Raw genomic sequence first — 18,549 nt, 5'->3', positions numbered from 1 at the left:
GAGAACATGAGCATCCTGTGATGCAAGATGAAACAGATGGGTTTATCTCGTGGAAGGCCAGAAGAAGAAGAAAAATATGACAGAGAGGGTCCATATTCTCCTTTAAGAAAGCACTGTGCGGGGGTTTGCACCAAACACACCAACAGCCTCCAAGAAGCAAATCCTATTAGCTGTAATCTTCCTTGACGCAGAAATAAATCCTGCTGGGGACCCAACCCTATGGAAGACATGTAGTGTGGTTCTCAGTCTGTGTCTCAGTGCTAAAAATCACCCCCAGGATCACTCTTGGCATTTCTCCTCCAGCTGAGGGGATTCTGGCAGACATATTTATTTGGTTGGGAATATAAAGATGGAGCCAAAACCGCTTCTTTTGCCAAGTGCTTGCAAGTAATTAACCAGGCCTTTTTTTTTATTATTATTTCATAGGGTCTGTCTCTGTCTCCTATATTTTAATGACTTTTATCAAGGCAGAAAGCCAGGGTAAGGGCCAGACTTCAGCTGTAATTTCCATAATGCCCCATTGCACAGTCCATCCTCTCCCAAACCCTGCCTGCAGCGCTGTGCAAGGTGTGTTCTACTCATGGTGAGCATGGAGCCTGCTCCCCAAATGAGGAACCTAAAAGCATGGAAACATAAGCATGGCACCTTTTTCCTCTGAAATATAGCTGTGGCCAGCCAGTCCATGGGTCTCTCTGACAAGAGTCTCTAGGAAGTCAATCTCTTTTGTATAAATACAAAAGTATTTATATTTATAAATAAATATAAATTTATAAGTATTAATATTATATAAATACAAAAGTATTTTAAGTGCTATTCTCTGGCTTCCATCATAAGATACATGCTGACGGCCTTTCAGTCATCTTAAAAAACTGAGCCAATCTGAGAAGGGATTTTGAGTAACCAAATTCATTGATCTTTTCTAAGCCAAAATAGCAGGTTTAGTTAGGCTTTCCAGGGAGTTCTGCGTTCTCCTGGGGCCATCTAGTGTGGATGGGCTTCACTACAGCCTGCACAGGAGCCTGCCTGGGAGAAGGGCTGCACCTCACTGCCTGTGTGATGCTGGGTCACAAAGCAAGATTAGCCTGAACCTGCTTAACCTCTAACCTATGGGACCAGAATAGGAAAGTATTTAAAGTGTGGCAGCTTAGAGCTATATGTGGCTCTCATGGTTGTGCTGCTTTCAGCCTGCAGAAGACACAGGCTTGATTCTGCAGTGCTTAAATCAACAGGAGCTTTTATTTCGTGGCAAATCAGCAAAATGAACTGGTGGGGAGCTTTTGGGGATTGATAAGAGTGCTCTGTTTCTGTACCCCATGTACAGGGAACGAGCCACAAGGAATGGACCTGTGGGGATGTGGTTTCTGGCAGTGCCTGAAATCTAACCACAAGCATAGGGGATTTTTACGGTTTGGGTTTTTTAGCTGAAATCTTCCTTATTTGTCCATGGTGCAGTATTTGATTTTTCAACACCTGCCCTGTATTCAAACCCGTCAGTGAGCTGGGAAGGGGAAGGGCTGTGCTCTGTGGCACAGCAATGCAGCAGTTGTAAATCCCCAGCGGGGTGGTGGCTGCTGAGGAGGTTCTTGGTGAAGCTGCTGCTGCTGCTGCAGTGGGGGTGGCACCACCACAGCCCCTGTCACCCGAGGCACTCACTCATGGCACTTTCCACGTAGCCAAAGAGAGGAGACACCCATCAGCAGGGCTGGCTGGCCAAACTGAGGATGTTGCAGGAGTAACGGGCAGCTGCCAAGGGAGGGTGTGTCCTCCCCCATCATCCATCAGCCACTGAAGCTGAGGGACTCAGGGACCCCCACTCCCACCCAGCAAGTGCCACAGTCACTGGTGCCTTTAGTCTCTGTGGTCTGCCATGAAAATACTCCCTAATAAATACAGTTATATTTTTTATTTTAATAATTTTCTATTTTTACACTTTACCTTAATAATAATTTTATAGTAATAAAATAATAACATATAAGTAAAATTATAAATAAAATAATTATATTATAAACTATTATATAGAAAATAGAACCATAAAATAATTCTACATATTAATTATATATTATATTATATTATATTATATTATATTATATTATATTATATTATATTATATTATATTATATTATATTATATTATATTATATTATATTATATTATATTATATTATATTATATTATATTATATTATGTTATATTATATTATATCATATTATATCGTATTATATCGTATTACATTATATTGTATTATATTGTATTATATTGTATTATATTGTATTATATGGTATTATATTGTATTGTATTGTATTGTATTGTATTATATAGTATTATATTATATTATATTATATTATATTATATTATATTATATTATATTATATTATATTATATTATATTATATTATATTATAATTATTAGCTTTTTATATACTCAAGGTACTTAGTTTAAGTTTTTACTAGAAGCTAATATCTATATTCTATACCTATATTTCTGTTTCACTTTGTGGATTCATATACTTCCATTTCTCTGGGCCTTTCAGTTCAATTCCGGTGCCTGGATATCCCTCTGGGTTTGTGCCATGAGGGTCTTGCATTCCAACATCTCCCTCTCCTGTTGTAGTATATTGAAATGATAATAAAATAATTATATTATATTATATTATATTATATTTTATTATATTATTATCTTGTATTATAATAGGATTATATTATATATATAATATATATAAAATATAATATATTTCTATTATAGAAAATATTTTATATAGTATTTTATATAATATTAAAATATAATATAATATAATATAATATAATATAATATAATATAATATAATATAATATAATATAATATAATATAATATAATATAATATAATATAATATAATATAATATAATATAATATAATATATAATGTATTTTACCCTTTACTACAAGCAATAACAGTAACAAACTGTATGGTGCAGTTAGAAAACGTCTGGGTATCGGGGGAAATCCTGGGGTTGGCCATGTGTGTGTGGGCTGCAGGGCCTGGGACCAGAAAGCTTTCAGCAGAGTCAGATCAGTGCCGTGATATGTTCAGCTTTAGGGGGGATGGGGCTCCTCCCTCTGGGGGGATCCGTGGCCAAAGCCCCCCAGATCCCTGGCATGTTCATTCCGGCTGGGGAGGTGGCAGCACGAGGGATGGAGACACCCAGCAGGGATTCAGGGAGCTGGGATAGACAACAGCACACGTGGCACCAGGGTGGCTCTGGGATGGGATGCTTTGGCTGTGCCAATGGCACCAGGAGGGACAGCTGGTGGCATTCACCACTTTTAAGGCCCAAAATCTACTTTGCTTGAAAGGAAGAGCTCTTCCTTACCACCTTCCCACCCCTCCTCCATGGCCCATGGGGAGGGTCTTAAACTAAATCACGTCTTCAAATGTCTTTCATGAAAAGTGAAGTGTTTTTTATTTACAGGTTTATAAACTACTGGAGTTTCCCTCCATGTAGATCTTCAGGCACAATGCCAAATGTCCTGGGATACAGGAAGAAAAATTACATCCAGGGTTCTCTGTTAGAAATACTTTATTTTAAATAAATGAATTGCTTAAGAGAGAAAAAAAAAAAACAATAAAAAATAATTGCAGTTGTTTTCCTTTTCCCACATGACAATTCCTGCCAGTCTGACCTATCTTCTACAGGGCTAGAAAATGGCCTTTCAAAGAGTGGTGTTATTCAGTACCATGGGCCAATGCTCTGGCTGTTTTCAGGCTGGTATTTATTTGCTGCTTGAGAGGCCATTTATCTAAATATATCCAAACCCCAAGTGTACTCAGAAGGTTCATTATTAACCTGAGAGTCCAGTGGTGAACCAGTTACCTAAGTTAGATGAATTAGGGTAGAGAGAATGGGGAGGAGAAGGGGGGAGGGGGAAGTAAGGGAAATAAATCCCCCAGCGTTAGGCACAGTCATTAGGCTTATGTTCCCTACTGGACTGGGATTTTGCTGCCTTTTTAATTCCACCCGGTTTATGCCTGCTTGTAAATTTAATGGTCACTATTGTGACAGCAGATGTCCACTCAGTTCAGCTGCTCTTTTACATCATGTGGCATCCTGGCTGAAGCCAAAATGCAGAACAAGCTGTCTAAAACTCAAGATATCAGAATAAATCTCCACAGAGACAGTGTCTATGGGAAGTGGAGTTTAAGAGACTGCGCTGATTGCCAAAGCAAATGCCAAGAGATCACCCACTGTGTGCTGCCAGCTATGGCTGGGGAGTCAAACTCCATCTTGAAATGACATTTCTTCTTGTAAGAAATCAAGTCTGGGCTGATACTTTTCAGATAGTCCCTCTGCCACGGCTTTCAGTGTTAGAAATCACTGCTGGGCAGGACATAGGCATTGAAGGCTACAGTTGGGTATTTCAGATAGTGCATGTATCAAAGTGCTTAAAAATTGAGTTGACATAATATGGTTTAGTGGGCATGGTAATATCCTGTCCAAGCTTGTTAAGAGGGAGTGCAATAGCAGATGTTTGCTTTGGTTCTTACAGCACATCTTGAGAATTGACTTTAATCAAGAAAGAAATGGTTTCCTCCTTACCTGGAGGTAAGGATGAAACTAGGTGCCTAACAGCCCTTCAATGACAAACAGAAAATCCAGTGAGGTACATCTTTACATATCTGATACCTCTGAAAAGCTGACCCAGAGCATTGAAGTCACATCAGCTTCCTTCATGGTTTGAAATTTCCCTCATAATTTAGCAAGTACAGGGTTTCTTCTCTGACCAATGCCAGACAAGACAGAACTTGCGCAAGTTTGTTCTTGTTGCCTATTGTGTATGAACCATCAGTGCAGTAGAGAAAGGCTTGTCTTGAACAACAGCAATGAGATGATAAACTGCAATGCCTCAGCTATGAGACAGTGAGGGAAGGCACAGGAATGAGAAAAATCACATATTCTATTTGGGATCACTGTTTATTGAAAGTACAAAAAATATCCAGTAGAGTCTGTAAAATTGAGCACATGCACAGTGAATGTCCCAGGATGATCCCTCGATGGAGCACAAGAAAAGAGGGCCAGGGCTGGCCCAGCTGGTGGCTTCTCCACAGCCAGCCCACAGACCGAGGCTCGCAGCAGGTGAGGGCTGCTCCTCACCCGGGCTGGTGCAACAAATGGCCCAGCTCATGTCTCCAGTCAGCTGAAAAGTGAATAATTCTGGTTCCCAGTCAGCTCCTGCAGACCTGATTTACAGGAAAGTCCTTGGGCAGCAGGTGCACTCTGTTCACCACAGGAAAACTTCAGGACAGCCTTGGTTCTTTAGGAGCTTACCCATCCAGGGCAATGGTAGGGAGAGTTTTGCACAGCCCAGTGCTCCTGCTGCATATGTGGGCAGGACCCAGGCTTACATACAGCAATCCTTGCAACTCAGCACAAAAACTGCTTCTGGAAAGACAGTTTTTTTCTGACTCTAATAAGCAGGCTGGACAAAACTTTAAAACATTTTATTAAACTTTATAAATAAGGAATAGATCTATTACGCACCATCTTTCATCAGTCAATTTGTTGCATTAAAATATATAATTTTACAAAACTTTATTTGTAAACCTAAAAATCTACACAGTCCAGTGATAGAAATAGCATGAATTATTTTATACAGGGACTGACAAATTCTCCCAATAAAAGAGAATTTCCTTGTCATAAATGCAAGGAATACAAGAGTCCTTCAGAAACTCTTGTGATGTATCCCTGTTGCTGGTATTTTTGTTGAGATCAAATGACATGCTTTTTCCATCAGGCCAAGTAATCTGACATAAGTGAAACCCTTCTGTGTACAAGGAGGACTTGCAAAATCCATACAGGGTTCCATCCCAGCCAGTGAATCTTGTTAAGCCACACTGTACATACACATCCAGAATGTGAGTGGAGGTCCTTCCAATAAATTTACAAACACATTGCAGAACAATTCAGCAAGCTTTATCCATTAGCATTTCAACTTGACTGGATCTTTCCCATTCAGTATTTGGCAGAACATATATAATTTTCTTCATGAATAATATTTATTACAAAGAGAAAAATGTTATATACAGTATTGCTACATGAGGGACTTGAGTGGAAAATTACACATCTGGGAATTAGTTTGTGATAAGCACTCAGATTCAAATTCCAGTGAAGCTGCAGAACTTAAATGACTGGTCAGTTCACCCTGACTACATTTAGATTAATATTAGACAGGCTTTTTTCAGAGTCCTTGAATTTGTAAAATGTTTGAAACCCAAAAAGACTGCACTGAGACCATAGTCAGGAGTGGCTGATGTGTGCATGGCCAGTGGTCTGACACTACATCACTTTCTCCTACTCTTCACAAAGCAAGTTCTTTCCATGACCAAGTCACATCTACCTGGCTGATCATGTGGGCCTTCACCATGGGTTTTGCCAGGAGCTCAGGCAGCAGTGACAGAGCTGGTTTGGGAGATGTTTGCAAAACTCTCTAGTGTAGGTTTTCCAGTATGATTGCAAAGCATTACACCACCACACACAATGTGCAAAGTAGGCCATTTTATGATTGTAATGTAGCATAGCTGGTATAAAATATATTCTACTAATTACAATACAGATACAAAATCCCAGCTAGGACTGATACTGAAAGACCTTTACTATTGTTTCATATCTTTAGAACAGAGTTTAGGGACAAAATGCGATCAGCAAATGCTCTCTATTATGCATTCTTAGGAGTGGATTGTCTCTTCATTTTAATCTCCTTTGCACACTTCTCTGAATTCAGAGCATAGAGTTGTAATTATGTTGGACATATTAGAAAGGGTTGCTGGACATCTCTATTTGGTGATCTGTTAAGCATCAAGCTGCATGTTTCATGCAAACATGGAGGGTGTAAAAGGTAAGACTCTCAATTTTCACTTTCCTAAGTGTTTTTATTAAAATTACTAAATACTCCATCTTGTCAACCGAAAGAACATCAAGAGCTGAGAATGAAATACGTAGCATATTGTGGAGCGGGTCCTAAACAATACCAAGCAGAGTACACTCAGAAATGTTTCTTAATGTCCTTACACTTAGTGTGCATACTTCATTTGACAGGCAAAAAAAAAAAAAAAAAAAAAAAGTGGTCCAAGAGAATGAGGCCGTTATCAGAGAAGCTTTTGACTGGGTACAAAGCAACCAACCCCAGGTGGCATGAGCAACGTGTTTCTGTAAAGCTTGGGCACCGTCTATGCTCTTGCATCCTCTTCCAGAACATGTCAGAAGCATGGACAGGGTGGCCTGCAGTGCTGGCACAGAGTCACAGATTCAGCCACATGCTTCCCACTGGGGAGCTGACAGTCAGCCTAGGTGCTGTCAGCAGAAGTATTCATTAGGCTGTCCCTCTATCTTTGGTATGGCTTCCGAGTCCACGCTGGAGCGGGCAGACAGCAGCCTGTTGGACTCGTCAGGGGTGTGCCTGGTCAGGTACTCTCCTTCCACGCCTTTCGCCTTGGCCCCGGGGGACAGGCTTTCAAAGGTGACATAGGATTCCTGCACGTCCTTGGGCTTTCGCACAAAGCATTTTTTGCAGCGCCGTTTCAGTGCTCCACAGCAGACCACCAGAGTCAGAGGAACAGCAATGACACAGGCCACACTGATGACAACCACATTGATGAGCTTCTGCGTCCCTCCTGCACTGACAACTTCATCTGTGGAAAATATGATGCACTGCTCCTTCCTGGGGATCAGCCCTTTCACACAGACACACACGATGTACTTGGTCTTTGGCAGCAGCCCATAAAGAGTGACCTTGGTCTTCCCTGGCTCCACATTGATCCGCCGCATGTCCCTCTCCCCAAAGACAGCATAAAGCACACTGAACACCGTGGTGTTCTTTGCCATAGGTGCCTTCCAGGCCAGGGTGATGCTCTGGTCACTGTCCCCTATGACTCTGACAGACCTCACCATCCTCTCTGGCTCCTGCTGGCCCGTGGTGGGGCTCACCAGCAGGTTCTGGGAGTTGCTGTCTTGTGCCATGTCTGGGAGGAGGACGCTGTCTCCGGTGCCCACCCCAGCCCCCAGGGTGGGCACAGTGGAGGTGGTGATAACATACCTTGCCACCAATTTGTCATTGTAGGCAGCTGCCTCCATCCCGCTGGCCTTGCCATTCCATGTGCCTTTGGCACTGGAGTTAGGGTCATCCGTGCCTTCTGAGTCTGTGATGATGAGCGAGATGAACGCCTCTGTTGCCCCCAGGAAATTCTTTGCTTTACAGATGTACTCTCCTGAGTCAAGGTAAGAGACTACAGGCAGGCCCAGGATAGACCAGCTCATTCCATCACTGGAAATCTCTTGGTGAACTGCAAGGCAGGAGACATGTTAAATAAACAGGCAATAATAAATGGAATTAATTCCAAGTTTGTAAAATATTAAGACTCCATCACCAAACATCTGCTCAATAAAGTATATGATAAAGAATCATGGTTTCTGCTCACCACTAAGAACATTACAAAATCAAACTGAAGAAAAGGACTATAATTAGATTATGTCAGGATTTGAACTGCTTCAAAATTAATATACATTAAAAAGTTGATGCTGTTTCCTCCAAATTAATGTACAGATTGAAAACATAACAGGAAAGGTTCTTCCATTAAAAATAAAAGCTTAAAAATTGTTATATAAGTACAGTACTTGAAAGAGTGGATGGAGCAGGCAGCAACATGATCTATTAGAGCATTTGATGCAGACTGTGGAGGCAAAGAAAATGCAAACAATGGAGATGTTATTGTAATAAACACACACAGACTAGCCTAGAGTATATGGGAAAATAGTTGAAAGATAATATCCCTTCTACTACTTAATTATTGCAGGTGTTTATCTTTACACAGGTGTACATTTGGTTACCACCAAATGATACATACATAGCTGCCTGTTGATTTGCTCATGTGATTTACTTGCAGACTAAAACTAGCTTTTTTTGCCTTTTTCTACTGGTGCAGAAAAAAAAAAATAGTTGGGATCTTGTGGAAAGGTAAAGCATCCTCTTCATGATTTAACCAGCCTCCTTAGGATGGGCATGTGCTGTCTCAGCCCTTTCCTGCTGAAAGGTAAACCAGATATCTGAAAGGCAAAGGTGAGAGAATGCAAACTTCTCCCAAGCCCTCCTGGGGTCAGGATCCAGCCTTGGCAACTAGGGTCCCTTCCAATGACAGCAAAATACAAGGTAAAAGAAGTTACTTTTTCAGTTTAATTATTTACTGAGTATGTATTTTAAAAAACAAAGCTATGGGTCTACCTATGGCAATAACCTGTGGATACAGACTCTGTACTGTTTCTCACTCCTTTCTGCTAAGAACACCTCAAAATAGTCACATTGTAGCATTGGCACAGAAGCTTTTTATTGAAAGGTGCTAGCATCTGATTTAATGGGGCACAAAATACATCATTCTCAGTTGTAGCTCAAAGTAAACATAGGCTTTCAGGAAATCATCCCATTCTATTTTTTGTGGTGGCTCTCTTTCCAAGTGTAGGAGGGATGTTTGCATCATGATGGGTACACATTATCATCATGAGGAGCAGCTCTGCTACATCGTGCACAACAGAACAATGACATGTGAAGATCCAGGAAACAATACTTACTACAAATGGTTCTACTGCTGAGAAAGAAAATTGCTCTCTTCCCTGTTCTGTGCACGGAGGAGCCCTGTAACCCTTTGAAGATCAGACCCGATATCTAGCAATTTATCTGCTGGGTTTAGATTCTCTATGGAAGTCAGGGCAGGACTAGGATACAGAAGTATTCAGGGCAAGTTGGAGGCAAGAAGGTTCAGGTCCTGACTGAAAACTTCTAGGACAAAAACTAAGGACAGCTGTCTTCAGCAGAACAAAGGCTTCTTCTCTCAATTCCATCACAAAGTAAAAGACTAGTGTTGCAATTACAGCTCCAAACTTTCTTGTGAATGGAAATGAAATCGTGATCAGTCACAAAACCAGTGTTGGTTTGAAGGCTTCCCCCAGGAGAGGTGCTCAGACCAGGTGGTCAGGGTTTCTTCCATAAGCCTTTTTTCCCAGGACAGCTTGTCAGTCTGTCAGAGGGAATGATTCCTCGGGGACATTCCCACTGAAGTATTTTAGTGGGTTTTTTGTTGTTTAATATATCAGTGATGCTGTATGTTTGCAACCTTTTCTTTTTTCTACAGCTGATCTGAATCCCAGTTGAATTCACATCAGACATCTCTCTGCCGGAGATGTTTCCTAATGGATTAGCAATAGAATACATGAATAGAATATAGAGTAATTCAGTGGAAAGCCTTTTCAGTGACTGAATTATTAACTAACTGAAAACAGCTAATTGCTACTATTGGAAATACTTCATTTCTTTAGCTCCAGCAGATTCACAGAGAATCCTCATCTCACCACCAGAATTGCTATGAAAGAAAGCAAAACTTCCTGCACATGATAACAGACATTTATCTGATAATATTAAGATCAACATATAAGTAATTCTATAGTCTATAGAAAATCACAGTGCAAGAGTGGATTGCACCTAGTACAGGTCTGCCTCACTCATTCCACGTGTGCAGAAAAGCTTAAACCAGACCCACCTGTGCCATTCAGCGGAGCCCCATCAGCTCTCCTCCAGCTGAGCTCGGGGACGGGCACGCCCGTGGTGCCGCAGCGCAGCAGCACCGTGCTGCCCAGGATGGTCTTCACCTTGGCCACAGATGTGTGCACCACGGGGCTCTGACACTTCCTCAGCTCCACCTGGCTGAAGAAGACTCCTGCAAGGCTCCGGGGGGTGAAGCATTTCAGCCTGGGCTCAATGAAGGCTATGTTAGGAGACTGGAAATTTAGGAAATGCACCATTTCGTACAGACTGCAGTCACACACCCAAGGATTGTCTTGCAAGCCTGTCAAAAAGAAATTGGGGCACTAAGTCACTCCAACAGCACCTTTTGTTTCTGCCACTTTGGTTTCTATTTTTCAGCAGGACAGTGTGGTAGACTCCCAGTCTGCTCCACAAGAACTGCCTGTGCAGGACTATGTGGGATAGGAGGGGTGTGTACCCCCACTGCTGCTGCATCTGATGGATCCCACAGTTGCCAGAATGGAATAAATGTGACTTGCTAAAGTATCTCCAAACCTGATATGAAATCATATTCTTTAAGTTTAAAGCAGGATTATTCATATAATGAAAACATTGTGATTCATGCCTACAAAGAAGCAAAACAAGAATTTATTATAAATACATTTTGTTCCAGGATGAAAGAAACAATTACTCATGGGAGAAGGGCTGTGTATTCTTCTAGCATGAGGACACTATGAAGTCTCAGACAGGCCAGAAAATTCTCACTGGACATTCTTAAAATACTAGGCCAGATTATCATCCCACTTTTCACACCTGCAATAGCTGTGGCTGGTCCTACTTGCCTGCCATAGTTGTCTTCCAGCTCTGTTAGTCTAAGTTATTTTCATTATTTTGGTAATCAGTTGCTTTTCCTGAAATTCTAATTGATACTGGATAACAAGGAAAAACTGTTTTAGGGATTAAATTGGAGAATATGCCTGTTATGGTATATAAAAAATGTAGATAGACCATAACTATGTTCGGGCTATACACACAGAAAGAGATATATTGAAAAACACACTCCTGTTTCAGACTCTTGGAATGTTTATCTTCTTTATTCTGCTCTCCCAGTTTACACCTATTGAATTCCAATTCTGAAAAAAAAATATACATTATTAAAAATAGACCTGTGAAGATAGTACTGAAAAAGCAAATTTGGAACTGGAGCAATGCATATCCATGAACAGAAGTTGCTGCATTCTGATTAAATCTGTGTCATCCTACTTACAAATGTTCGCATCCAGCTGTGCTGTGGACAGGTATCTCTAATGATTTTAGCTAGCAGAATTGGCACCAGGGATATTAATGCCATCAAACCCCAGGCACACATTTGAAGCCTAAGCCAGGAGCATGGCTCCCAGGCATCCTGCCTGCCACAGGGGTGAGTTCTGCTCCCTCTGAGGGGGCTGCACCTCCTCTTTTCCTTGCACAGCCCAAGGACGTGCCTGGGGGCTGGCACCTGCCCAAAAGGGAAAAGTACTAATACTGCCTCAAACTGTTTTTAAGATGCTGTGGAAAAACTTCTGAGTGCGTTCCATATCTTCTTCCCAGGGCTTAGAAGAGGATCTAGAAGTGATGGGTTTTGGCAGGAGCTCAGTTCTTGTAAATTAATATGTTATAGTGAAGGGGACTAAGTAAATAGTGAACATTCAGCTTGGCTTTGTTTTATGGCATTTTTGCCAGCAGTTTCTAGTTCATGCACTATATAACAATTGATCCCAGGTGAAGCAGCAGCACCCACAAAGCCCAGTGAGGCCTTGGCTGCCCTGCACAGCACAGTTCCATGGGCTCACGTGGGCAGCCCTCATGTGGAAAAGCTTGCACCCTTGGCACAGACTAGCAGCCAGCAACTTAGCAGAGGAATTACTTCTTCTTGAAGGAGTCTGCAAGTGGTGGCTCTGGAGTCACAGTGATGCACTGCAGACAAGAAATGGATTGGGCTGACTCTTTTTATTATTCATGATTTTTTTATGCCTCCATGAGAAACAGTCATGAGCAGAGTGAAACAGAAACATGCAGCTGTGTTTTCTCAGCCTGCTCCTGTGAGGGACATGCATTTTATCTCCATGGTTCCTGTGGGTGTCCACAGGATAGGACCTAGAACCTGGAGTGTCTGTACATTACTGCATTAATTTTAGCATTGTACTCATATGGCTGCATGATTTTTTTAGGATCCTGGCACAATCAGCCTGTGCCTAGCTGGATACTATTCAATTTGGCCATGTGCATCAAGGCATGATTTGTTCTTGATAAAACACTCTCCTAATCTGTATTGAATGGAATAACATTTTTACACATAACTTGACTCTAAAAATAAAAAGGAAAAAGTATGATCTGGGCAGTCTTGCCACAAATGAAATGGGCAATCCCAAACTGCCAATTTTGGTTTAAAGAACTTGTTACTGCATCTGGCAAAACAGGATCGTGAAACACCTGCTCCTCTCCTGATACTACTGAAACCTTCATCAACATCTGCTAAGGACACTAAAAGCTTTGTAGGTGGTATTTTGTACATTTTTAAAGTCTTGTATCTCTTTCCACTGCAGTCTGGTTTTAAAAACTTCACCTCCCTAAATTTATCAAGGAAACAAAGAGCAGCAAGTACTTGCCAGAGTGAGAGGAAACTTGCAGTGCTTCTGCTGAGATTATCAGCAGGTGCCTGAGCTCACACCCCAGGCTGCAGAGGCTGTACATGCAGATGGCAACAACTGAGCCATCATCAACCTGTCATGGATTTGAACAGTGAACAATGGCTAAAGACCATGCAATAATCCCCTGAACGAAGAAACGGGCTCAGAACCTCACCTGGGCATCCTGCAACTGAGAGTCAGCTCTGAGAAACCCTGACACAAAAAATGGGTAATTGCCCCAAAGCTGTACCTCTGGGGAGCCTAGAGCTGCCACCAGAAAGGGTATTCTTGGCGCTTCCTAGGTGCCCTTCTTGGAGCTTCATAGCTGCCCTTCACCACAGCACTGTCTTGGTGTGCTCGGGTAGACTAGGGTTTAATTCTCTGAGAACAGATAAACAAGGCTCTGGGAAGAGACAAATTGGCAGCTCTGACCCAGATTTTATGCTCAGTCATGGCATTATTCCTCTTTAACTTAGGCATAATAAATAATCCATCCTTTTATTTAGTTCTGCTTAAAATGGGTCAATTCCAAACACAATGCTATTAGAAAAGAGCACACAAATGATGAAGAGCTGTAAATATATTTATATTTCTATCCAAAATGGCAGTGGCAATAACTAAAAAAGCCTTGAGCAAGAGTCACCAATTTTGTGCTGCAAAGATCCAAGCAAGTAATCAAATTTACAGCATAATAAGATGGGTGTGATGAGCCTGAGGCGAGTTTGTTAATATGCAGATGAATTTACACACATTATTTGGGCTATTAAATTGTATACGTATAATAGCAGTGTACTTGCTGTGGTAACCACAGTGGGTGAAAATGCTGTAAGGAGATGAGGAACCCTTGATATTTGTGTCCCCTGCAAAATGGCAGGCATTTCTCTTACCTAGGATGATCTTGGAGTTATCATTGGGGAAGTAGGGAACAGCTTGGAGGTTGGCCCAGGTGGCAATGAGAGCCTGAGGAAGAGTCATCAGCTTATTGCTAGACAGATCCAGGTATGTGATATTCTTGACATAACGAGCAGCATCTGAAGGGACTGAGGTGAGTTCGTTGTTGTGTAAATCCAGAAGCCTCAGCTGTGGCATCCCAGCCAGGCTCTCCCAGGGGAATGATATTAAGTTGTTCCCATCCAGCCTCAGCTCCTGCAGACGACGAAGGCCCTTGAAGGTGATGCTGCTGAGGCTGGCCAGGGAGTTGTAGGGCATCCAGAGGTACTCCAGGTTGTGAAGCAGGTGGAAAGCCTCTCCTGGCACCCTGCGGATGGCTGTCTTTTCTATCCGAAGCTTGGTTGTATCAACAGGGATGTTCACAGGAGGGAGGGTCATCTCTGGGTCATTACACAGCACTGTCCTGGAGGGGAAAGACAAGAACAAGCGAAGATGTGACTCTTATTTTGAAAATATTTGAAACCTTATTTTAATGCAAGATTTTGATCTGCCTTTCTATTTTCACAAGATTTCTTCTTGTCATTTCTTTCTTGCTGCTGATCACTGCATTATCACTGTAAATACAACAACTTGCAGTAATTCATATTACTGCCTTCTGACTGCAGAGAGTGCAGTGGTGTGAGTCCAAACCGGCCTATTCAGTCTTCCTGTTGGGTTTTGCTATCAGGTCTTTTAGAGTACTTATGATATCAGTGACAACATTCATGCACAACAGGATTCTAATGCAAGTTAAAACTAAAGGATCCATAAATTGAACTACAAAATCCCTACAAAAAGAAGCCTTATTGACATGTGGGAGGGCAAGAAGTTATATAGATTAAATATGACATGGGAACTCTGGTTTGAGAAATGAGAATAAGAAAGCCAGCTAACAACTCCTTGGAAGTACTCTGGAGTAAGCTCTGCTTTACTATGGAGGGTGTGTAAAGATGGCAGCAGTCACTGCACCGCAGGCACGTATAGTCATGAGAGTGAAAGCACAGAAAATTAACTCTTTGGAAAATGCTATACTGAAAGCAAGGCAGATTTATGTGTTTTAATCATTCCTCCCCATTTCTAATCTCTAAAGGTCAAAGCATGAAAAGCCTGTGCTGCATTTTTGCAGCTTTCATACAAAAAATGTGATTTGGGATTGTAGAGAGCCATAAGAAATGAAGGGAGATAAAACAGGTCTCTCAGACTGAATTTTAATTTGCCTATCAGCAAGTAGGGGAAGGCAAATTCTTAACAAAATACCAAGCCACCTGCAAAAGGTAAGAGTTTGGATGGGTGTGTTCCAGTTCACTTGCTGAACAAGACACCACAAGAAATGTAATGTCATCAGTCAAGTAACATTTTTCTATCACACTCTCTATAAACAGAATATTACAAAGCTGTCAAAACCAGGCTGGTTTTGGCTGAAAGCAATTATTCCTCTACAATCAACAAAAATATATAACGTTGAACTGCTCAGGCAAACTTCCCAGATTTAAATGCTATTTGAGCCTGCAGTTAAATTGTTAATTTATAATCAAAACACAGTACATTACTCTCACCCAACACTTTTATTGTGGCATTAAATCCTGCCCACCCTCTGCCGAAAGTTGAGATTTTGAGGAAGATAAAAATCTATCAAATAAGAAAAATTTAGAAATCCACTTTCAATAAAACATTTTTACTTTGTGTAGTCATGTCACAAAATGTTACTAACAGAAGGACCACGGCAGTAAAGCAGAATGCTTCTCATAGTGTCCCTAAATTATGTCAGTGAGCACTGAACATTTAATCTATGGGATAATCTCCTTCTAGTGAGAAATATGAATTCATAATACATAAAAAAGGCAGCATTATGCTCCTTAAGGGACTAAGGATATTTGCTTCATTATGTATCTTACTAAAATGTACAACAGCTTTTTCCAGTCACTGAGAGGAAATTCCCCTGGGAACTGTCACATTTATGGAGAAATAATTGGCTCTCACACTGTTACACTCCCTTTTAGCAATTGCAGGCTACTTGTGTCTCTACCATGCTTCTTCTTACTGGGAAAGTTTCTAGTATTAAATCTATAGTGCCATAAAAGAGATAAGAAAGTAGAGCTATTTCATGGGGTTCCAAAATATTTCAGTAATGAAAAAATATTTCAGCCTTGAGAAAGTTTATTACAAAGGATTTTGCAAATCCTGTATCTCTGTCACAAAACCTCCTCTTCTGTGAACCACACCTTATGAAAATATGGCCTCTATTTTCTTTAAGTCAGATACTTCGTGCTTACCCTTCAGAAGGACTCTTTTGTAACAGTCCTCCAGAGAAATATATGTTCAATGGCTTTGCATTCAAAGATGGATGTTCTTCTGGTCTTGCCTTCTTTTTTAATGGAAAGTTTCCACTCTGAGAATGAACTTCTTTTAATTTTTTTGTTACTGTCTGTTTTTTTAGTTCATTCTTGTCTAAAGTATATTGCTATGCCTAAAATCTCCAGCTGAAAGATTTTTTAAGTAAATTGTTGGGTTTTATACCACAACGTGAATCAAATCTAGTCACTCTTTAGTAACAAACCAGCAGATCAGAATAAAACCTTTTAGAACCAGAATTCCCAGCAGAAAAGTAAAAAAAAAAAAAAAAAAAAATTGTTTAAATTTTATTCCTTTTTTGCCATTACACCAGCAATAATTATGTCACTTCTGTTCTCACAGAAGAGATGCCCGAACGCTTTCTCTGAAATCAGCTTACTGTGTTTTCAGAAGCTAATCCTCTGCAAATATAGCCAGAGCTTGGAGCAGCCGGAAAAATAATGGCCACAAAGTCCAGACACGATATTGTCTCCCTTGAGCATCCTCGCGGAGGAGCAGAAGCACCCCCCGACCCCGCCGCGAGAGCGTACCTGGCCTTGGTCCCCTCGCCGAGGCTGTGGAAGGCGCAGCTGCACTGCGAGGGGCAGGAGCCCCGTGCCCGGGGCAGCGCTGCCAGCGCCCAGCAGCACAGCAGAGTCCCCGCCAGCCACATGGCACCTGGGCATGGGCACACCTGGCTCTCGGCAGCGTGGAGGGCTCCGGCGATTGTTTTATCCCTCGCCGCTCACATCTTGTTAACTCCCTTTTGTTTTCAGCCACGCTGGGATCTTGCAGCCCTCGCTGAGTGCATCAGATAAAAAAGGATAGGCAGGGATTAAGGATGGGGACTTGAGTTATTTTCATGAAGGTGCTTATTGGTTCCCGGAACCGTACTAACGGCATTTCTTCCTTCAGCAGCCCCTTCAAAACGCCTTCCTCTGCCAGTCTGGGGCTCTCAGGCAAGAAAAAAAGCAAATATATTTTTGGGGGACCTACATCACAGGCAAGATAACTGATCTGAACAGGAATTAGCAATAATTTACTTCCCCGCAGAGGTGTTGGTAAGATTTAAAACAGTTATTTGTGCTAATGGAATGTAAGCCTTCTATCTAACACTATACATATATATATATATATATATAGTGATGCTATTAAAAGGCTTTATTTTCTTTTAAAGACTCCTAGTGTGATAAAGCAATTACTGAACTGTTGGCAACAAGTCTGTTACTGCTAAACAGTTGATAACCCAGTAAATACGTACATATTTCAGTTTCTACCAGGGCTAGCATCCACCTGCAGGACTGACCACTGTGCTCGGACTCGCTGACACAGCTAAGCTCAGATAAATGACCCTTTTGGGAAATGCCACCTGGTGCAGGGCTGAGTGGCAGGAATTCAGGAATGCTAAGAAAAGCTCAGTTCTCTCTTAAGGTCAGCTGAAGACTCACCTCACTTTTCCAGCATTCCTCCCTGTTGTGGACCTGTTGATACTGCTTTTCCTTTTGGAATACATAATGAGAAGTTACCACTCAGAAATGCAGCAATAACACACCTATCTATGTACTACAAACTACTTGAAGGTTAAAGACTGTGCTTACATCAGTGTTGTTCCTAACAAAGATTGCTTGCCAGGATTTCTGGAGTGGAGCCCTTCTCTGCACAGTTCAGCCTGTGTTTTTCACAATGAAATTATGCTGGTGATATTTCAATAATTCTTGGTAATGAACTTTTGAAGTTTCAAGGTAATCCAGATGTGCTTTGGGGCTAACTATTAAACAGATATTTTATGATGCCATTTCACATAAGCTTGTTTCACAAGTTACTCTGATAATTAATTAAGGCTTGCAGAAATCATTTATTGAGAGGATGGCCCAAAGGATTACTTCCCCCCTGATATTTTCACATTCTACATTTACTGTTGTTCAAAGAGAAATTCAAGTATCTTATTATGTGTCTCCGAAGAGGTGAGAACATAATGCAGTGTTGCTCATGAACTATCTATAGTTGTTCTCTCATTGACTTCCATTAGGTCTCATTTCTAGATTTAATGATTTCTCAGTTCCCTTAATGATCTCCAAGCT

General features: G+C 41.3%; 1 protein-coding gene across 1 annotated transcript; it reads right to left on the bottom strand.

The window, feature by feature from the left end:
* Positions 1–7,324: 7,324 nt before the first annotated feature.
* On the bottom strand, positions 7,325–17,141 carry LRIT1 (leucine rich repeat, Ig-like and transmembrane domains 1). The gene is made up of 4 exons (XM_021536147.3): positions 17,020–17,141; positions 14,095–14,561; positions 10,555–10,860; positions 7,325–8,310 (listed from the first exon to the last, which is right to left on the bottom strand). Exons 1-4 carry the CDS (start codon positions 17,139–17,141, stop codon positions 7,325–7,327), a joined length of 1,881 nt encoding a protein of 626 aa, XP_021391822.1.
* Positions 17,142–18,549: the final 1,408 nt, after the last annotated feature.

The sequence above is a fragment of the Lonchura striata genome, chromosome 7, assembly GCF_046129695.1.
Source record: "Lonchura striata isolate bLonStr1 chromosome 7, bLonStr1.mat, whole genome shotgun sequence".
NCBI classification, from domain to species: Eukaryota; Metazoa; Chordata; class Aves; order Passeriformes; family Estrildidae; genus Lonchura; species Lonchura striata.
This window is presented reverse-complemented; position numbering and strand designations above follow the sequence as displayed.